Source organism: Anopheles coustani, chromosome 2 (assembly GCF_943734705.1).
Source record: "Anopheles coustani chromosome 2, idAnoCousDA_361_x.2, whole genome shotgun sequence".
Taxonomy (NCBI): domain Eukaryota; kingdom Metazoa; phylum Arthropoda; class Insecta; order Diptera; family Culicidae; genus Anopheles; species Anopheles coustani.
Window position 1 is genome coordinate 79,154,404 of NC_071289.1, and position 23,441 is coordinate 79,177,844.

General features: G+C 46.0%; 1 protein-coding gene across 1 annotated transcript; it reads right to left on the minus strand.

Annotated features, from left to right (window-relative positions):
* Positions 1-14,178: 14,178 nt before the first annotated feature.
* Positions 14,179-19,798, minus strand: LOC131262675 (5-hydroxytryptamine receptor-like). The gene is made up of 8 exons (XM_058264729.1): positions 19,729-19,798; positions 18,196-18,426; positions 17,340-17,473; positions 16,982-17,091; positions 16,720-16,909; positions 16,521-16,658; positions 16,079-16,273; positions 14,179-14,892 (listed from the first exon to the last, which is right to left on the minus strand). Exons 1-8 carry the CDS (start codon positions 19,796-19,798, stop codon positions 14,179-14,181), a joined length of 1,782 nt encoding a protein of 593 aa, XP_058120712.1.
* Positions 19,799-23,441: the final 3,643 nt, after the last annotated feature.

The window sequence follows — 23,441 nt, forward strand, 5'->3', positions numbered from 1 at the left end:
ACATAAAAGGTAGCTTTCGGTTTGGCATTCGGAAAAAAACGAAGTCAAGGACTGGACGCAGCGGGAGCGAAAAAATAAATTACCTTAAAAAAGCTCAAACGGTTGATTGATTGCTTTGGAAATGCTTCTGCGAAAGTTACTTGTTTTTCAATGGTTTCCCCTACCCCACGAAACCGCCCGTCGTCCCCTTGAGAGTGCAAGGAAAAAGAAATGGCCTCCAATCAGCGAGCGACCATTCCCAAGGCACCCGATGTTGGCAGGACTCTCGCTCAAGGGCGGTGACCGCTGGCGGATGAAGATGGCGAAAGGAAAAACAGCCTCCCTTCTCTGGGGCTCGCAGGATAATCTAATCGCATCGGTCATTGACACCAGCGGTTCGTCGTGATGACGCTGTTGAAGCTGTTTGTCGGCAAAAGGGCTGACTTCGCCTCGCATGTCTGCCCGGGATGGGACATGATTAGTCCAATTTGAGATGATTAGCCCCGATTCCGCGAATGCACTCTGGTGGAGTAGTCGGCCTCCCAGCCGGGAACAAAGGCTGCCCCATCTGTAATGGGGAATGCACAAAGCGGCCTAATTGAAGGCTTCCAGGGCACCGAAATTGAGCTACCGAACCTACGTCATTGGATTGGGCCGAAATTAGACATGCTAATGGATTTTCGGTACAAATTCCCTCGAACACCACCCGTTGGGTTGGCATCCTTTTTCGGGGTGGGAAGGTCGTCAGGACAAAAAAAAAGGCCCATTTTCTGTTGCCGATCGTGCCTTGTGATAAAATTCGTTTCAATTCGATGAGGATGGATTCGAAGGGGGTTAATTTTTGTTAATTTAAAATAAAACTAATTATATCTTTTAGCAGAAGTGCGACAAGGAAAAATTATTTCATGATCCTCGACAGGGTTTAAATATGGAGGAAGTAATATTAAAATATATTTCAGAAGGCTTAGTGTGGTTGGTTAGAAAGAGGGAATTGTTTCATTTTTACCATTACTTCAACAAATAAATAAACCAAATTACACTTCTGAATACAAACACACACGCGTGCATTTCTTTCTATAAAAAGCATCAAAGTTATGAAAAAATGTTTCAATAAACGAGCTTATAACGATGCCGAAAGCCCGCGGCCCGAACGCGTGTATGAGCTAATAAAACTTAGTAGCTTATAAACCGATCATTTATTCATCGGAAGGGATAATAATGGCTTCGAAACCGGGAAAACCAACCCCCGGCTGTATTTCTGGGGCGGGCAGGCAGGGGCAGGAAGAAAAGCTAACCGAACGGAAATCGCATCCCTGCCCGTTTGTGGAATTATGTTTTATTCATTCCCTCCCCCCAAACCCGGACGTTGAAAGCAGCGGGAAAAAAGTGGGCAAAATGGTTAAAAATGATCATAAGTTACACTCACGGGGAAGGGTGGGGGGGGGGGGGGGGGGGGGGGGAAACATGAATTGTACAGAGGCGGACAAAAGACCTCGCGCTCGGCAAATCCTTTTCGGAATACACGGTTGATCCCTGCATCAATCGCTCCGGCCGATGGTCCGGCGCACTCGGTGGGTCCGGGGCCGGGGGTTGGGGGAAGCGATTCCGGTTCGCCTTTCGATACAATGTGCCATCAGCACCCATTCAGAAAACCTATCCCAACCTGCCCTGCCCTATTACACTGGCCGGGTCGGAGCAGGTGGTTGGGCAAGAAATTATGCCCATACATATATAATCATACACGGAGCGCAAAGCTTATGCTTTAAATGATGATTGAAAGATCGTGCAATTTTAGGCGAGCACTTTTATGGACCGCTTCCCCGTTCGCCTACGCTATCGTTCATGGTTGTTCTAAAACGAAGTGGGTCAGGAGAGCGGGGGGGTGAAGAGGAAAAGCCAACACTGGTGCAGGTCGGACCGGGGGACGGATTATGCTAGAGAGTCATTTTCCCGCCCAGGCCAAACACGCCGTGCGGAAGGGAGCCTTCTGATGGTTTGTGTGAATTACGCCCGCACTGTGTCCGCTTTCTTTATCATTTTCCCCGCCCGCCGCTCCCTGCTTCCCTCCTTCTGGCAGCCTTTATCACAGCCCCCCTGTGGACCAACTTCGCTGGCTTCCTTTTCCCGTAACGCAATGATAAACGCACACGTGTGACTAACCGTGACGTGTGCGGAACGGAACACCGTGGGAAATGTGGGGGAACGCGGAAACCCAACGGAAGGCCATCCTCCCGAGCGCCCGGGAAAGGGTAAGCTGACGGTAGATGTGAATAAAAGGGGCGAGGGGGGGGGGGGGGGGGGGGGCAAAATCCATCAGGCATACCACGAGCGAAGCTTTCAAAGGTACAAATTTCAACCATTCCATACGAATTGGATCAGTTGGAGGAAGAGAAAATCGTGTTGAAAGGAAAATGTAATAAAAAGAAAAAGCTACACGTCACGTTGGAATTAACTGACAAATATTAATTCAAACAAAACTGAGCTTATGTAAGGAAAGAGGTTTGTAAGATGTCAGATAAAAACGATGCTCAGAAGAAAGTGACACCAATGTTAGAGTAAAAGGTTAGCCAACTTCACTTTTCTCCGCACATCAATCTAAATTTGAATATAAAAAGCCTGACCAAAGCGTGGAAGAAAACGGGTACCATGGCGCAGAATAGGAGCGCCGCAGGTCACAAGCGGTAAGGTAAGCGGTGAAAAGACATCGATCGGGATCGGGCACAGGGCACGTGGGTTGGTTCATTTTTATTTTCCCTCTGATCCACCTTAAATAGGACAGCGAAGAATGGAAAACCCCATTCCGGGGCATACAACGCACACAATACCGGCGGGAAGGGGGCGATGGTACTGGAATGGATGGGCAGAAAAAACGGGAAGAGGGAACACTGAGGGAGAGGACGAAGAAAAAAAACCACAGATTATTCTAACGCGAGCGACGTGCAGAAGGCCGGAAGGTATCCGGAAGGTTTGGCGAATGGATCTTGGATAAATTTGTTACAAAATAGAGCGCCTCTCGAAGGGGCTCCCCGGAAGGGTGGGGGGGGGGGGGGGGGCAAGCGAAACGTGACCTCGGCATGCGTTACGTCTCGCATCGATCGATCGGAGCGTGGCCGCCACCGATGGCGCGTACGGAGGATATATAATGTTCGAGGCCGCGGGGCGCGAAAAGACATCTTCGAGGATTCGCCTTCCGTGGCTTGATGCTTTTTCTTTCTTTTTTCCACCGGACTCTTTTGTACCAGTTTTTGTTCCTCTTCACTTCACCTTCAACTAAGCACACACGCACACACGCACACACAAAGCCCATTGCGCACCCTTCGTCACCCCCGAGTGGAGCTCAATACGGGGGGGATGGCGAAGGATGGCTTCCTGGGTTTGACTGTCTGCCAAAGCGAAACACCTTGCCACGAATGATATAATCACAACCTTAGCTCCGGGCAGCACTCGCCGGAATGCCGTAACAACGCTCTGTGTCCCGGCATTGTTCCGCGGTGTCGCATCTATTGTTTCTTTTCATGCCGGTTCCGTTTCCGTTTGTTTTTTCTTTGTCTTTCTTCGCCACAAGAATCCTCGTAAATTGTCTTCGCTGTTTTGTGCCTGCAGCGGTCACATGTGGACATTAATTGAGTTATGCGTACGCCCTCGGGGAGGGAGGAGGGGGAGGGAGTGGATGATGGACGATCACGCCAACAACATAATGTCCTCCAGGAAGTGCCTCACAAGCCCGAAGGAACTGGCCTTCGAGGAAATGCTTCGGATGGGAGAGAAAAACTAACGTACGTTTCGATTGTTCGTGTTGTGGGTGTGAAGATTGACGCGTTTGTTTTTGTTGCGTTTCCATGGCGTCCCCACTCGCCCACTTCCTCCAGCGACAAATTGCTTGCCGCGCGAATCCCACCTCGAACTTACATCTTGTACCAAGGCGACATCCCAACACTCACGCCCGCCACGTTGCCAACGCTGTGACGCGTCCCTGGAGCGCTCCGTTCGGTCATTCGCCATTTTCACTTCCTCCGCTGCCGCATCCGGTTTTCCGTTCCGACTCGCGCCTTCACGGGCTCCCCGACTCGAACGACGACGACGAGGGGTCTCCTGTAACGAGGGGGAAAATGTACAAATCGAAGTGAAACAATCAGTGGGTTGTTAATTAAAATCGCAAAACTCATCGGCTGCGTCGTTCAATCGAGAAACATTTCGAGGGTTTCTGTGTCGGATTCGTTTCATCTTCTCGTCACCGCGACGCAGTTTGGCATGGGAACGATCAAAGAAACCCGCCGAACGACGAGAAGCAATCGAAAACGGCGCGGATTGCTACGCTGCCAGTGTTTTTGACTGAGTGTGTACGATTGTTAGCGAATTAATTGAGGCAGAAATGGCATAAGGAAGCCACGGTTCGACGGTTACGTCTGCCATTGCGCTTGATTGGGGCTATGGTTTATAACTTTACATTCAATATGCGTGGGTTTTATTTGATGATGACTTGAACAAGCAATACCATCGGGTATTCGCAAAACCAACTCATAACTTATAATGTCGTTCACTTTTAGGGGAGCTTCCTACTACATACGATATGTCATCAAGCGTCAATGATTGTTAGCTGTTGCTTAGCTTAACACTAGAATCCAAATAGCGGTCATTGTGGCCGCAACGCAATTGTTTTTTGATTGTCGCGAAAACTGCTGAATAGTTTTACTAAAAAAAATAATGCTTTTCTTAAATTCCAAAGCTACATCCACAACAAAATTTTCAAATTTTTCTGTACGATCAGTTCCAAGAACCAACTTGACTATCTCTAGAATGCTTCTTAGCGGTCATATTAACCGCTCTTTTTAAAACGGTATATCTTCTCTATTTTCGAAGATTTTTCAAACCGGTTTCTTTTCAGTATATTTGCTACCGTAGATGTACCATATTTGGCGCAGTTAAGGAAATTGTACATAAATAGTTGAATAACAAAATCAATGTTCGGTCAAATCATACCATTGTTTGTACAGTGCTAGCCTAACTACCATAGAATATAAGAAAAATAAGTGAGAAACTCTTAAATTAATATTTCTTCAAGATTCAGAAACTCTTTCTGTGGCACATTATGTTCCTAACTTGGCGCATGGTTTTTGCAATGTTCTTTACTTGGCGCGATGTGTTCCTAACTTGGCGCACTTAAAACAAAATGGCTATAGTTCATTAAATTCAACAGCTTTTTTCAAAAGTCAACTTAAAACAAAAGAAACACTTTTCAACAGCAATTAAAAAAACAATTTAGCTTTTTTTTGCAGCGAACTTTGACTTCTCTCATGGAAACAAAATTATCCCATCGCTAACTTTTATAATCTCATTCATCAAAGCCTTCTATGATTCAAAAATATCTAGCAGCGCAAACATTCATAGTCTCCACGGTGAATTATTAGGAACACTATGAGCCAAACTTGGCGCACAATATTTTCGCTTCAAATTTGCATAAATATCTCAAAAAGCGCCGAATCTAACCACGATTCATTGGAAATACTTACATTTTAACAGTTTCGGTTAAAAACAACATTAATAATATGTGTTTTCCCTTTAAATTATTGGAAACTGTTGAACCCTCTCCTTAGTAGCGTTGCTAACGCGGGTAAAAAATGGCGCACTTGTGGGATGGAATTTTTCATTTAATTATATATACATTCAATAACAAAAAATCAATTACATGTTTTGTACTGTACAAACATAAACAAATATTTGACAGCATATTTTAGGCTGAAATGTTTAGGAAATAGTCTAATATCGAAGAAAATATTAGAGAGTGCGCCAAGTTTGGACCCTCGCCAAGTATGGTGCTTCTACGGTAACTATCTTTTGAGTTTTTGGTTTTTCGATGCACCTCTTCCTTATTTCGCTAGATCGGTGTAAAGCAAAAAAGGTCGAAGTTGATGTTTCTACGAATTTGTTTATAATAACTCATTTTTTTTTAAATTTATAAGAGCATTTTGAAAAATTAAAAGGGAAAAAGGATTAAATGTGGGTTCAATTCGAACTTTTTTTTTGTTTTACACCGAGCTAACGGAAGTCTACTTCTTTCATCGAAATTATCTGGAACATACTATAGAGAAGTAGTTCAATAAGTGTTGGAAACAGAAACTTAAATTTTACAATATTAAATTCGCTCTTTAAAAAGTTCAGACAAAGCTGGTTTCTTCAAAGCCAGTTAAAACATTTAATTAATATCGATAAAATCCTGAACGTAAGCGGACTGATATCAAACCATTACGCAGGATAATATTAACATCGGATGCAGGCGAACGCAGGGTACTTCTTTTTTGCGAAAGTTTGCTAAAGTCAATTACAAAATTGTTCCTGCACAAAAAGTACCCCATTTTCCCGGCCATCGTAACTATCGCCCGGACCGCGGGCGAGACTCGAGCAACCAGGAGCGCGACCCGAGTATCTGAGCCGATAAAAGGAACAGTCCGCTCGGAGCTTGCCACGAAACAAAAACGAATGTGATGGCAGCGGCATCCGCCATCCGCCGGGCGGCCGTTGTCGTGAAGGGCTTGCCGGGCGCTATCAGATGGAAAGTTTGCGCGGGATTTTACCCTCGCGGTAGTTTTCGCTTTTCTTTTTCGCGTTTTTAGCGCATAATTATTTCTTGCCCGAGCAACGCTCGGCACATCCTTCGGGGCATTCCGAAACAAAGACGCCCGGGAGATAATTAATAGACATTTTTCTATTCCCGGGCCCAACGGGGTGGGGTATGCTGTCTTGCCCGGAACTCGCCACGTTCGCCCACCGCGTCGGTTTGCACAGCGGTTCCACTGTACGGTTTCGTACAACTTTCCGATAACGACAACCTGGGACTTTGTGTGAAAAAAAGGTGAGTTTTCACCGGCGAGTCAGCATTTTCCTAAAAATCCTTTCCGTTTTTTCAAAAAACTCCTGCCAAACTCAAATAATTGGCGTCCGAAATAAAATGAAGCTGTAAATGTCGTCCCCCCGCAAGCGGTTCAGCTGGCAGCGGGAAAAGACCTTTTGGTGAAAAACTTTACAATTTCACAGCATTTTCCACCGGGTCGGGCGAAAACGAGCCGGGTACGTCAGCGCGGATGGGAAAACTCCTGCCTGACGAGGTGCTGAAGGTACAGGCAAATTCAGGGAGAGAAATTTTCACTTCCAAGCAAACTTTTCCTACGCACCGCCGAGGGCGAAGGGCAAAACGTGCGCGAGACGAAAGCATTTGCTTTCGGCAACTTTTACTCCCTCGAACGCACCGTCGTGCCAGCGAACAGTGACGGGAATTGTTCGGTGAATTGTTCCGCGAGAAAAATCGCTCGCACTTTCCCACGCCAACGCAAGTGGCGAGGACGGAGTGAGGGACGGCGGGGTCCTGGTAGAAAATAAGTCACCCGAGAAAAACCGTTCGCTGGGATTCGTTTCGGGTAGTTCGGGTCGGTAGAATAACAAACTTTCAATCAAATTTTCCACCGGTCCGTGGCACTTTGGAAAGTGTGCGGAATAAAAACAGGCCTTGACAAGGGTACCTCGATGCTGGAATGGTTGACCACACAACCCGGTTCCGGTCGGTATTTACGGTGCTTGCCATACCCGAAGCCTGTTGTAATTGCAAGCACAATGCACTGCAGGGGGATGTTTAAATGAAACCCCGAATCGGAAAATACACGCCCTTGTGGGAAAACCTTTCCAAGCAGTAACAGACGGTGGAATAACGATACTTTCTCCTAACAATGCATTTTAATATCAGAAATCCTTTGAAGCGCTCCAACCATGTCTCCGAAATCGTATCCCAAACACAAATCAACCGTTTGTCCTGTTTCTCCGAAAGTAAAATAGAGCAAAACCCGACTACATATGTCATGGAAAATCACCTCGCATGGCTGTTTCTGCTGCTGGGGTGTGCAAATATGCTTATGTTTTCCTCTTGTTTTCGCTATTGATTCCGAATGCGGCCCGCGTCATCAGTTGCTATTCGATACCGTGGCCATATGGTAGCAGCGATTCCGTGTTCGTTGGCTGCCCGAGGACTCTCGCCGGTTTGGCTAATATTTGCCTTTCCTATTTTGCTAATGCTTTAGCGTTCGCAAAAGTTTGCTTTAGTGATTCGTTTGATTTCGTGTTTCAAGAGAAACACGTTTGCCTGGGTTGTAAGCTTTTCTACCGCTTGGTGATTTGACTGTTGATATGAAAAGATAATGCGCGGGAGATGTATGAAAGCATTTTGTTTCGTGACCCTAAACTGTTTGAAAGATTGCACAATGGCTCAGAGACTGGTCATTTGATTTGCAATATTATAGTTCTGTGTTTTACATCTATGTTTCATTTGAAAGATCGATATTTATGTGAAATACTGTGGCCGTATAAATTTTGAATGTCTTACCAATTTATCCAAGTTTTTGTACATCCGTATGATGGACTTTGCTTATTATTGGTGCTTAGAAGCATAAACTCCCTTTTTGATTTCACATTTCGGTATTTTGTCTTCTAATGCGTAACAAAATGAGAATTTATATTTTTCAATACATTGCACATTACAAAATATAAAACTTAAATCACATTCTGTTTGTTTTCATTACCAAATACTTTTTTTTTAAACAAAACAGAAAAATATTAAGGCAAAAATGTAACATCTTTAGTCTCTTTTTCAGAACAATCATGCCTCGAATGGTTGAAATTTGGGATGCTTCTCATATTTTAAGGTGTAGTTTTCTTTTTCAACTATAATCACGCATGTCAAATGATGCCATTTTCGAACTAATTACAATTCCAATAACCATTTATTTTCATCAAACACAAACATTCAGTAAAACTTGAACATTCGGCTAGCTCTTCTATGTGAGCCAGTGTCACGTCATAACATATTTATTGCTATACTTCTGGCGTTGTCGTTGGAGTATACAAATTTAATTCAGGTGCTTTTGTGTTGACAGCAAGCAAATACATCTTTTCACTGACAATTGTTTAAGAATGGGTCAGCCCATGTCAAACTTTATATTTACAAGCTATCACATGCTTCTTTTGCAGCATGTTTAAAATATGAACCACCGTTGTTGAGTGGATCGTGGGCTGGTCGGGCGGGAAAAGTCCCAACCCATCGTCAACCAAACCAAAAGTTGGGTCCCTGCGCTTCGTACGGAAGCCCATGCAAAATGCATTGGAAAATGCACTTTGCTTCCCCCGCTCCCGAGGTTCCGGAGGAAGCACGGGAAAGCGGTGGGTCGAATCAAAACTTCCACCGTGAAACTTTTCTGTTAGTTTATGTAATTTTCCGGTTCCGTCGTGCATGGCGAAGGACCCGCTTCATTCATACATGAAATCAATGCATCCTTACAGTTTCCTCTGGCATCCTGGAGTTGGAGTATGTTTATGGCAACCCGGAAATCACCGCCCAAATGCTTCGGGTGGCACTTTGGCGGAACGTTCGTGGAAACGGTACCCCTTCTCACTCCCCACAATTCTTTTTCAAGAGAACTCGAACGGCCAGGCAAAAGTCCGCACACCATTAGCGTCAGCACATACCGGCACATTTCGTCGGTTCTGCTGGGCTTGAGCCGGGCGTTCCGAATCGGATATGGAAAGGCAAACACAGGGCCGCTCGTTTCGATACCGCTGCCGATAAATGCGCCGTCCGACACAGCCAAACAGGAGCACTTTTTTCCTGTCCATGAGCGTGTGTGTACTTGAGTTTTTCTTTGCCCCCCACCTCCATCATGTTGGTCGGTCCTGAGAGGTTGTGATCCGTTTTGAAAGGTGTGTGTGTTCGTGTGAGTACATGTGTGCCATACCAAGTTGGCACATGCATGCAAACGGCCGGTTTTGCAGCTTTATTTTTCCTTCCTCCTCCATCTTGCGTGCGCAAACATCGGGTGATTCCATCCCATCGGTAATAGAATTGGCAAATATTGATCCAACATTTTGCGCACTTTGGAGCCGCGGGGAAAATGGGGGCGGCGGGCGCGGATACCACCGACGGAAAACACGTCGCTTAGTCTCAAAAGTGATCGTTACAGGTTCTACTACCGTTACCTTTCGTTAGGCGCGATCTGCTTCACCATGTGTCTCTGTGTTGCGAGACTTTCACGAGCGTTGGCAAAGTGTTTAACGAGCTTCCTGGGAACTCCTCCCATCCCACCGCTCTTGCCTTTCCAATGTGATCATCATCCGACACGGAACGGAGAAACTTAAGCTGAAGGATGCTGGGCGAAGGAAGACTGTTGACAACACTTACCGACAGCGAGCAGGGGAGGGGACAAAACGGTTGTCCTCGGTAGCATCCGTACGGAAGAACCTTCGACAGTCGTTTCATTGTTTTGCCACTCACTTGTATTTGGATAACGAATTGATGGGACCAAAAGGCACATGGTATACGAAGAAAACCATACGTACGAATGATGTCGATTCACTGGAAAGCAATCAATCAACTCGGACTCATTTTCAAAGAGATCCGGTGCAGTCGGCAGCACCAGCGTAAGCCTAAGTGCAGCGAAACGAAACATTGAGCAACCGTACGGCAGGGCGCCCGGAGAAGAAAACACCACTCAATCGATCATTTAGCAATGAGCAACGGCCCTGACGTTGCACAATGCCACCAACCCTTCCGAACAACATCGATTCGCTTACTTCCATACAGTTCCGGTGTCCTACCACCAATAAGCTTGCTTGATTGTTTTTTTTTTAATTTCCTGATGGAATGTTTTCAATCGAAATGTAATGCAACCGAGTGTACGTTTAATGTTATTTAAATTACATTTTCTCTTTGAGAGTATCTTCATTTCAATCGGGAAGCAAATAAATAGGATCTCACTGACCAGTGCGAGTCGTAACGGGCACGGTTTGGTTTGCCCAACGCTGAACGGATCTGGAATGGATTGATGATGACGAAGTGAAAACCGAATCATACCAAAGAAGGCAAAAAATCAACGAGCATCAATATTATGAAAGCTATTGAAAAAATCTGGCTCTTAAACGTCCGGGAAGTTGTTCAATTTATAAATTTAATCCAACAACCAGTTGGAGTGCATGAAGCACAGAACGGATGAACGGGCCAACGAATGAAATGAGTAGAAAGAAACGCCTTTGGGGCATTACAATTTTAGTGAAATTACGTCTGTGCCATTGGGAATAGTTTACAAAAGAGCGTGCTTTCGTTTGCTTTAATTCCAGGAGCGCTCGGGGCGGCAGAAAAGTTTCCACTGGAAATCCAGAGCCATCAACACAACTCGCCATGCTGGACGGTGGCAAATGGGGCTGCGCAGGCAAAGATCGGCCCGGCCGAAGTCGAGACCGTCGAGAAGGAGATGAATCGAATCAATTTTCTCGCCCGCAGGCGGATGCTGCCATTCTGCGGGCATTTCATCTTTCAACCGGCGTGAGGTCGGGAAAATCGGAGAGCAGTTTGGCTATACCGAATCGTTCATCAGCTCGGTCCTCTTCCTTCGCTATCGGCCGGCCCGGGAAAGCTGTGGACCGTTACAGTGGCTTCGACTTTTCCCGGGCCGTCTGATTTCCCCAGCATTCCCCAGGAGCGGAGGGCTCGAACCGAGCGGACCGAGCCACAAAGCAATGGAATTCAATTCAATTATGAAATTTAGTAATTTCCCCAAGATGAAATCGAATGATAATGAATTATAACGGGTTCGGCAGGAGAGGGAGGCACGTGGCGACGGGATGCAACTTCTTCCCGTCCGAAGGGGGATTGGCCCCCGGAGGGAAAAACCGGAGCGAAATTGGAAGACAATATCGCATCGGAAGACCGATTCACCCCGGCTCCACCAACAACGCCGGCAACGGGCGACTCATCGTTTCTTTGGCGAACATAAAGCCAGCAGGACCCAGCGTGTCCTTTCCGATATGGAAAGCATCCTGTTTGCCGGGAGTTTTTTTTGGTCCCAGCAGTTTCTCGTTCCATTTGGTGCTTCCGGTCCAACATGCCTCAGGCGGGCCATTGAACGTGTCGAGGTCTGGCCGGGGGGAGAGGGGGGGAAAAGAACGACACAACAAACTCAAAACCGAAGCAGCCCGTCTTCAGTCTTATTTAATCAGATCTCCAGGACACCAGCAGAGATCCCGAGCCCAAAACGTCGGTGCCTTCTGGCGGATTCTATCCGATACCATTCTCGTGTCTTCGGGTCAATGGAGCCGTCCGGCAAAAAAAAAGGAGTTAGCTTAGGCCGAGGAAGGGCTTTGGGCCGGGAAAAGGGAAAAATAACACACTCACGAACCCAACCGTCCGAAGCCACCCGCTATCGATGCTGTAATTAATTTTTATGGCCAAAGGGTAGAAGTCGCAAGACCCGGAGCTGACGCTTCGATCCCGTGAACAACAGGACAAGAAACACACCATCGAAATGATGCCCGGGTTTTTGTACGGGATCGGACACGATGGGGCTGTTCATTGGAATGACATCGGGGGGAGGCTTTCCGTTTATGAGCTACTAATCAGAGACACAAGTTTACGACCCCAGCTGGCCTACGGCTTTGAAGCTGGTGGAGTTAATGAGCTGACCTCGAAATTGAAACCGGGCAAATTTGGGATCCGAACCCCCCCGTCCCGGGATTCAGGGTAGGCATTCGTGATTGAGCTTTACTTTTGTTCCTTTCGAACACCTCTTTGGTTCATTCTCGTAGCAAAATACCACATTCGGAAGGCCTCCGATGATTAGAAATCTGGTCTGGACCAATAGATAGGATTCTTCTTCCGTCAAGGATTTATAAAGGATTTTGATTCTATAGCTCAGATTTTACAGAATGCCTGATTAGTTCGTCTTGATAAGTTTATCCGAAAATATCAACAGTGCCATGCTGTACCGGAGTGAGACTGGAAGCATCTCTCAGCTGATAACGTTTCTGAAAGGGCTTATACCGTTCAAGATCCTCTTATAAGGATAAGTTTGAATAAAGATTAATCAAGAATCTATTCATAAGTCACTCTGATTCCGTATGATTTCTGCCAGATTTGATTCCATATACAGGGTTTCGATCCATATAGAACATTTTAAAAGCATAGGGGATATTTTCAACCGGTTGAGAGAACTTTGCAGCCATACAGGGTTTCGATCCATATAACGGAATGTTTCAATAGGTAGAGAGAATTTTTAAAAAGCTTTGCAACCTTATAGGGGAATGTGTCAGACAGCTAGAGGAATCCTGCAAACCCACCGGGGAGCTTTGCAACCGGTTAGGGAAGCGAGCTGTTAACTTAACAAAATTTATCATTTATATGCTAAGGGATGACATTACATTGGATAATTGAATATTTGAAAATCGTATAAGTTGTTTTCAACTAAAATACAACATTTTCCGATTTTTCAGCAACTTTTCCGCTTGTTACGAACGGTTCGGTTAAGCAATCGATCCGCTGAGGTAAACACAAAGTGACAAGTCAATGTGTGATATTCGATGTGAGATGTTCTACGTTTATCGTACTAAATTCGTTGCTTGACAAACTAATACAAGCTAATTGATGCAAAAATCGAAGACACAATTTTTAATTAAATTAATAGACGAGTAAAATACACAGTGATTAATTTCCTTTCTTTTCGTAAACGTACAGAGGTGAATCAAAATAAACAAACCAATTACAACAAATGAGGACTTTTGTGAGGTTGTCAACTTGCTACCCTAACCGGTTGCAAAGCTCCCCGGTAAATTTGCACGATTCTCCTAGCTGTCTGACACATTCCCCTATATGATTGTAAAGTTCTCCCAACCGGTTGAAAATATCACCTATGCTTTTAAAAAAATGTTCTACCTATTGAAACATTCCATCATATGGATCGTAACCCTGTAAGCGTTCATTACGCAATTGTCTTTCATACTGAAAACATTTGCATTGAGTGCAATGATCTATTAGATAAACAACAATGAGGATAAGAGTATTCAATCAATGAAATTAACACAGCTGTACTGTAGAGGTGGTGGAGTATTTCATATACCCAGAATTGAATTCCATTCCGTTTCGTTCCTGTAATGATTTTACATCGACCATCTAGACGCTTGGTTTATCTGCGTTTCTGTGGTATCAATTCAGGGCATTGCTGTCTGTGTACGGTTTGTAGCTCTTCAGAAAATCAGAGTTCCGGGAAAGGAAGATCTCGAAGCCGAGTCAGCGTTCGATTGGTCTAGTGAATGGTCTTTGGTTGGATAAACACTTACCGGCATACGATGCCATCACTCTCCGCCGGTCGTCCCCGCCTAACCGCAGCCACCTCGTTACAGCTTGCCGCGCCGGTACTTGCTGGACCGGTGCGTGCCGAAGAGGATGCGCTTGAAGGCCTGCCGGAACTCCGGGCTGAAGATGGTGTAGATGACGGGGTTGAGCGTCGAGTTGAAGTAGCCGAGCCAGAGGAAGAGCGACGCGACCGTGTCGTTGATGGCGCAGCTCTCGCACAGCGGCAGCAGCAGGGCGGTGAGGAAGAACGGCAGCCAGCAGACGACGAACGCGCCCGTAATGATGGCCAGCGTTTTGGCGGCCTTGCGTTCCCGCTTCGCCTCGAGCGTTTCCTTGCGCTTCGAGACCTGCGCGTGCGGGTTGGACGTGCTGGCGATGTTCAGCGTGGATCCGCCGCCGGCCCCCTGCAGCCCCGGGGCACCGGCCGCGCCGGGTGTGACCGTTGCCGGCGAAAGGTGGGTCGCCGTGTGCTGCGCCTTTGGCGTTTGATTTTGATGCACTTCCTGGTGCACATTCTGCTGATGCTGCTGCTGCTGCAACAATGGTGACGCAATCTGGCTGGAATCGTTCGGGCAGGCGGCGGTGTCGGTGGGGGGAGGCTGCAGGGTACCGCCGTTTCCGCTGGGGCTGGTTTTGCTGTTCGCGGTCGCCCGATTGTTGTTGTTCGATTCCGCATCGCCGAGCTGCCGCTGCGTGACCTCGTACGAAACCGTCGGTATTTGCTTGTTGCTAGCGAGCACCGGGCCATTGTTGCCCTGCGGGAAGGAAGCGAACGGGAGGAAGCGTGAGTGTTCGTGTCGATCCGACGGAAAGTGAGATCCGGACCGCTGGAACGTGATGTGGAACTACAGCAGCCTACGTCAAACCCCGAATGCATGAGGGAATTCCTTCGGCTTGAGGTGGTTTGTCTCGGAAACGCGGGGGGACCCACGGAAGGGAGCAACAAAAATCAATTTGTGGTCGGAATTGCAAATTCACCAAATCGTACACCATCGCCAACGAGCGATGTTTGTGGTCTTCCACCGGTAACATCGGAACGCTATCGAGTGCGTCCTCGGAAGGTGATTGAGTGGACCATCAGACGCTGGGATTGTGAAATGAAGTTCGATACTTGAACACTGAACCTACGATAAACATTTAGAAACATTTAGTATAACATAAACAAAATAAAATTTACAATGTAGAGATGTAAAAAACTGAAGATCTCAGCTTGTTTGGATGTGATGTGATTAAAGTAAAAATGCCTTAACATCAATAACCTAGATTGTAAACATTGTGATACCATGCTTAAGAAACATGAAAATCAAAATTAAATGTTCATTAAAACGAAAAAAAAAAAAACTACAACATTAACTAGACAAGTCACGACCCGTAGGACTTGAAGAAATTGACTGAAAACTTTTTTTAAAACTTCTCAATGATTCCACCACTTTCGTAAAGTGAATGAAAACATTTTCCCCCGCTTAAGCCACTTGTGGACTAGAGCAAACACGAATTCATTCCGTACCCCTACTTCGGGCCCACTTTTTCACTCCATTTTCTCTTTCCCATTCCGTTTGTGAAGCCGATTATGCACACCAATTATCCATCACAAATAGACTGCCGTTCAGGATAAGCCAGTCCGTCGAGCCATAACCGTGAAGTTGGAACACTCGAAAAAAAAAAAAACCTAGAACCGAACCTTGGCTCATAATTCCCGCCAGCCGCTCCGCCGTCGCGCCTTCCGTGGCCGGAGATTTCGTTGGGAAATCTTTGACACTCTTGGCCTCTCGGTGCTTTTAGTTTCGCTCTTCAAATGAAGTGGCTTGTTGAATTTTAATGAACAACCATTCCACCGTTCGCGTTCGCTTTTGGGGTGAAAATTTTCCCGACTCCACTCGGGCGCGACCACCAACTAGGATGGGAAGCACGACCGCAACCACCACGCGCACCGCCACTTACCTCGTCCCCGCTGAACGTCGTCTCGAGGCCCTTCTTTTCCGCGTTGGTGCTGTCCTCCGTGTCCTCGACGGTGTTGACCGTGTTGGTGGAGTTGCCCTCGACCAGCCCGAGCGAGGAAACGGCCGATTTGGTCGGGTTGGTGAACTTTTTCTTCAGGTGAAATCTTATCTTGGACTTTGGCTTTGGTGTTTCCTCCTGCCGCAGGCGAAACGGAGGAGAATGGGGGAGAGAGAGAAGGAGAGTTAGTTGTGGTTAATTTATTCACCACTCGACAAAGTACTCGACACGGAACTACGGTATTTCCCCGCACAAAACGTTGGGTGTTGGAAAACGCGATGGAAATTAGCGTTCGTGGTTAGCCTTTGCCAATCATGGAGTTTTGCTTGGTTTGGTGCGTTTACACACACTTAAGCACAATCACATCGGACGTTGGATCGCTCACCTGATTGCTACTGTTTGGCGTGACGGTATGTTTTGGCCCCCGTCGGTGTATCCGCCGTCTGGCCGTTTGATAAATTTTCCAATACAACACTAGTATAACAAAGAGAGGAACGTAAAACGTACAGCACGTGGCGAACACCTGGGAAAGTAAAACGGAACAGTTAAAACCGTGTGGCCATCGGCAAGCTTGAGGCTCCTACCTGGTACGCAATGTTCTGCGAAACCATGCACTTCTGCTGCTCTATTCGTTGTAGATACTCCGGGTCCTTCCAGCCGAACTGCGGCGCCAGGGACACGATCACGGACGCGAACCACACGAGAAAGATCATCGTGAACACGCGCCGGCTCGTTCGGGAGTGGATGTAGTCGATGTTCGTCACCGCCCAGTATCTGTCGACGTTGTTGAGGTGCAATCCATTAATTTCCCATTATTCAAACACTCACTTTAAATAGTTCAGTTACCTGTCGGTAGCGATCGCTACCAGATGCAAGATGGACGCCGTGCAGCAGAGCACATCGCACGACGTCCAAATATCACACAGTTCCGGACCCAAGATCCAGCCACGACTTATCTGAAGGCAATGGTGGGGAATAAGAAACAAAAAGTAGCTCAATTCTTTCATTTCAAATAACTAAAGGTAAGACAAACAACGGTTCCGCTGAGTACGCAAGCGAGAAGAAATTATAACAGAAACATTTGTAAAGAAAATCATGCAACCAAGCTGCACAACGACGAAACTACCGTTGTCCTTGAAGGAAGCGGAACCAATTGCTAGCAATATCCCTGCGAACGGAGAAGGCACAAGCGTGCGGCAATTACCTCGTACACGGCACCCAGCGGCATCACCAGGCACGCCACGAACAGATCGGCGACGGCCAACGAGGCGACCAGATAATTAGCTACATTTTGTAAATTACGCTCTAAAATGATGGCAGCTATTACGAAAACGTTTCCTGTTGAGGAGGGTAGACAAAAAAAATGGAAAGTAAAATTAACGTTTACGACGGTAGGAAAAGAAAAGCGAACTGTGTATTAATATCCAAGACGGTAAGGACAGTTGCTGCAGCGAGGAAATGATTCTGTGTGTGTGCATTCTTTCCATTCTTGGGTTCTTGCACCGAATGTCTCCTTCTCTTCCAAGACGTTGCAGTTCGAGTCAAAACGGGCGTATTATGTAATTAAAAATGCAAACGGTAGCGTTTAATTCAGAATTGCAACAGAGGTCTATTTTGCAGGGAGGTGATTAGTGTGGATGCTGCATTACGTAGGTAGGAGTGCAATTTTGCGCCCCTCGAATACTAATCGGATCTAATTGTTGCAACATCGGCATTCCATGTTTCAAAAAAAAAACAAAAAGAAATGTGAAAAAGCTACATTAAACTGTTTGAACATTTTTAGATTCACAAAGGAAAGCATTTAAATGAGAAGAATGTCAACAGTTCGGCGGTTCGTTTAATTCAAGTACGAACGATTTAAGTCACACGAATGGTACAGATTTTTGGATTGAAATTGCTGGCAATGGAGATGGAAAATAATGAGCCCAAACTGAATTGCATCGTCTCGCGGGGAGAAGCATGAAAATGAAGCAAGCGCTCGTCGAATCGCGAGATGGAGGCGCCCGGTGGTTCACCCGATGCTGGGAGCGGTGGGGGGTTGAGCCGGTTTTAATACTCACCTATTACCGTAACTAAAATCATCAGTCCTAGCACGAGCGATGTGACCGCCATCACGATCACATCGGCCAGCGGTTCCTCGGCGGTACCGTTGAGGCCCGGCCCGAGCTCGGTGGCGTTTGCGAACGCATTCGCCGAGTAGTTGAAGAACGTCTCATTACCGATGCTACCGACGTCGGCACTCAGGTACGAATCGGGGCTACCACTGTCGATGAATATATCATCGTACAGCTCTGCAGCGTCAGGGGGAGGGGGGGGGGGGGGGGGGCGGTTTTGATGGCCGGATGTTACCCGGAGATGCCGATGACAGCGTTGATGATGGTCGGGTTCGCAGGACCGGATCCGGATGGCGACCGGATGCCCGATGGAAGACGTTTGTTTGGACGTTGCGGGGGGGTTTTGGAGGGTTGCGTTGAAAAATGCATGACCACCGAAAACCGCCATGGAAAGGAAAAAAGATTGAAAAAAAACGATGGGTTGCGGTGTGAATGGGGTTTTACGGTAGAAATAGAACGGTTGAGGGCACTCGGATAATTATGAGCTTTATGTCATACCTACACCGCACCGCTTTCTATGTGTATTTGTACTCGGGCTCGTCAGCCACCGTACGTAACGAGCAGGATCGCTCCCGGTACGGTTGCGTTTTGGGCCAACGAGGGTACGTAAATTATACAACCAGCAATAATTTTCACCTCGGTTGTCCTTTGGTTTCGGTCATAAAACCGGGTACCGAGTCGAGGGAAGGAAGCAAAGCTAGAGCTCGCTTTTCATAGTTGCAACGATGCAACCTTTCTGTGTTCATGTGGCCCTATAAACGTGAACCTTATGCTATTGCTGGCTACGGGGGAGATGATTCTTAAATATTTAATGATCACAGAACACAGAAGCGCTTCATTGTAGAATCAAAGGAATGCTAAATTAATTTGACCTTCTGCACACCGTACAAATGACGGGTGATTTTTGTTTTGAATAAATAAACCATAAAGAGAGTACGGGAAAATAAACGCATGGAATGGAACGAGAATGGAGCGTTAGTTCCACTTGATGGGTCTAACTTTTAATTAAAATTATTTTCTGATTCAATATATCAATTTAAAAAGTGACTAGTCCGAGCTCTCAAATGTAGCCATTACCCGGAATTATGCCTTTTACTTTGTTGCAAGTTACGCGCGGTGCTGATATCGTAATGAATTATCAATTTCCATCCACTCGATAGTGTTATTTGATCGGAAGTTCGGTTGCATGATCGAGCCCATAAAACGGTTATCGACGACATGCTGGGAACGAACGAGCACGGGTTGATTACATTTTTACAGCTTCCACTTATCGCACGGCGGGCTCGTGGAGGGCGAGAAATTAGTAGCCGAAGCGAACATTCGAATTCCCGCACGTTCACCGGCCCGGCCAATGGACAATTAAAACGTGCGATAAGATGATGTGGGCGATAAAAAAGGAGTGGGAAAGGAATGGAAAAAGGCTCACGAACCGAACGGAGCCGGTGGTGCGGAGGGGGGGTAACAAATTCATTAACTTACCGTTCGCCTTGGAGAGGGCAACCGTGGCCAGGCTTGGCGGGCGGGGTGGTGGCGCTTTATGGAAATCCATCGCTGGAGCTATAAAACCGTACGGCCACTATAATGTGCGTCTGTTCGGGGCGGCTACCGGTGCCATCGGAGCCGGGCTGACTCGCTGGTTCCAATTGGGGAAAGAGAATGGAAAAACCGAGGGAAAAACCCGACGCACGGTTCGCTTTAACGGGGGCCTGGAACCGCCTAGATGGCTTAATGCAGATATTACGAGCTGCTCGAAACGGCTAGCGGATGCCGGTGTCTAGCGGTTGTTTCTGAAATTGGAAAGAAATGAACGAAGGATAAGGGTTATTTCCTGCGTGAACTCAGGTGGCGGTAAAATCGGTATCATTTTATTTTCGGTCTCAACGAACGAGTGTCCATTAGTGAGGAGAATAATAGCGATTCAGTAACGTGATTCAATTCAGAATTGGAATAGAAAGTCTATTCTTTCATTCACTCAGTATGAATATACACACAGTGAGAATGTATTGGTGCAGTGAAAATGTATTGACTCAGCGAAAATGAATTGGCTCTGGGAGAGTGACTTTTTTGAATGATTTGAATATTTCGTGAGCTGAAAAATTGCACAGTTTATCGATGAATAATTACTGATCAACTGAATTGAATTGGAAATCACTGATTTTCCAACGAAAAGAAGCGTTGTTTTGAGCTCGCGAAATAGTCAAATCATTCTGAGTGAGCTGAATCACTCTTCAGAGCTAATTCCCTCTCCTTGAGCCAATTTATTCTCACTGAATCAATACATTCTCACTGAACCAACACATTCTCACTAAGCCAACACATTCTCACTAATCCGAATCATTCTCACTGATCCGAATCATTAATGAGACAAAATGAATCATCTTAGTGAGTTGAATAAATTCAATCTGACTCAGTTTGCACATCACTAGTGTCCACCGAGATGAATAAATTATAATTCAATGAAATATTTTCTTTCCTGCTGGATCAAAACTAAGCCCCCGCTGAAACTCGTTTGCTATCCGGTTTGCAGCGTAACAGCTTTCCATGTTATCAACTTTGGATGCATCTGAATGGAAAAGTTTAAATTAAAAATAAACCCTACACAAATCCCACTGCGCCGTGCAAATGCAGCGCAATCGAGAATGTTTTGCGTTTGGTTTTTTCCTTTGCGCTGTTTTTGCTGCTCACCTCTCGGTGTTATTTATTTATTTCAACTATCCCAAGTTTCCACTTTATCCATCCCGTGTAAATCACCCAAGTGCCCGCCGGTTGCCGCTAAAGTTATCTCGCCAATAAATCATCCCGGCCACGGGAGCGCTCGAATGAAGTGGCTTTCATCTTTATCATCAGCCGGGATGGAACTTTGGTAGATTTTTTCTTCTCCTTCTCACACCTTCCTCGCTCATCCCCGCTTCACCGTCCTTTCGACGGCGCAGTGCATAAAACTTGCAAAACTTTATCCAACCAATCATGTGGAAAAAGCGGCACGGTTTCGGAGAGCCAGAGAAGGGAAATCCCAAAAAGCGAGGCGCTTCGTTATTCAGCCACGTATGACGGACACGCCGGGTGGGTCCCTAAATGAGTCGACGTGAAGTCGAGGCGGAGGCGGCACGAAGCGGCACTCGTTGCCTTTAGCTCCCCCTTTTTTCCACCCAGGTATTAGTAATCCTGTTCGATGGTAACTTTCTCTTTTGGCTCGCGACTCCGACGGAGAGGCGCTGCACAGGTTGCTTTCGGCTTTATGGTCAGAACAATCTTAACCCATACACTGCGTGATCGGGCGCATTTATCATGCGAATATGGAAAGTTGCTGACCCGTATCGTCGTTCTTTCCTTCTTCTTTTGAGTAAATGGTCCATCGGAAAGTTTTGATTTTGGTTCTTTTTCGTCGTGGCAGTGTTTCTTGGTGTTCACTTTTTCCCCTTTCCACGTGCTTTGTGTGAACGGTTGATCTTTCATGTATATTCCGAAGCGAAAAGTGATAAAGTACCCTCGATTAACCTTGTGTGCTCGTTAAAGTGCGGAATTGTTTCTTTTGATACAGTTGATTATTGTGAAATGCAAAACTTTACAAACCTACGGAAGAAGATACACTTGCAAATGGAGTTTTGAAAAAAAATGTCACAAATACAAACTAAAAACATGGCGAATAAACTTAGTTCTTTCCCCTCTTTTGGTTCTTCTTCTACGAAATGGGCCCTGTTTGTCACCTTGCTCGGCGCTTTCATGCCCCATGGAGCAGGATAATTTATTGGAAAAGTTCCTAATTTCCCTTGGCGCGGGATGATCGGTGTGAGTAGCGGGAGTAGGAAAGTCATCGTATGCTGTCGTATTGCAGGAAGGATTTCCGGGGATGTTTTTCTCTGTTAAAATATTTACAAGGCCTAGGTGGCTTCCCTAGGACGACGAGATAAAGTGAATGACGTTTCAAGTGACGGGATCTGAAAACTATTTCAAAGTTTTTAGCGTGTCGTTTTTTTCGGGGAACGTGGTTAATATTTAAACTGTTTAAAAAATGTCATACTATCTTTTCGAGTATGAAATAACTAAGAAAACCAGTTTTGTTCAATATGAGTTAAAAGGTTTTGATCATTAAGCTATGCGTTGTACTGTAAAACGCTTCTATGACACCAAATATGGTCTGTTGAATTTTAATAAAAATCAACAAAATTAACAAATTTCCGATTGAAAGATAAACTAAAACTAAAAACAAAACAATAAATAAACACTGTCACAAAGGGTGTTTCAAAATATAGAACTAAACTGAATCCCTCAACAAAGAGCAACTTATCTTTCAACGCACCAGGCTGTTCGGTGAAGTGGTTGGAAATCAGTTTGTTCCTCGAACGAGTGCCCTCGAAACACGAGAGCACTAATCGTTGGAATAGGCGTGTTGTGAACGTGTATTTAATATTGAATTCCCAAGTGGGCGTGGGAACGCAAACCCACGAACTGCAAACACTCATCAATTAAGCACTAATTAACTGAATCTACCAACGAACACGATTCGATGAGAGCTACGACTTGACGGTAAAGAGCTTATGAATACTGGAGAGTTTTATTAATAAATTGTAAAACACAACAAACAAGGCACCCTTTAGTATAACATATTTTCCCATACACATTCTTTAAACTCTGCTCGACATCATAACAAATGAACACGAGACATTCTAACCCTTTCGCAGTGTTCTAGCCGCTGGCAACATGGGCAGAAAAAGTTCGGGCACTGGAAAATCTCTCGCACAGTACGGTGGACCACCGTGTCGGAAAAGCGATTAATCAAAAGCTCTTCATCCGCCGTCTACCTGGATGACGCTTGGCAAGTTCCCGGAGTGTAAGTGCAAGCCGTCGTACCAGCAGGAGATTAAATTTGTGCACCCGGTAAAATTAAATTAGATGCTTTAAAGTTTGAAAATAATTAGAAAATACTTCATGCGCTTCCCCCTTCCCGGCGGTGCTTAGGTGCTTTCATTCGCAGGTTCATCGTCGCTGGGAAAAACACCTGCCAGCGTGTTCGTAACGAGTAGAACTAGGAAAAGCGCCATCCGACCCTCTGTCTCCACCGACGGCTGTCCTTTTTTCTCCCGGCCATCGACGGTAGCTTCGAAGCTATAGGGTTCGGGTGATGGTTGCAAGGAAATTATCCCTCGTAATGGTGCTCGCCGGGTCCGTGCTAAGCAAGCCGATCTGAGTCA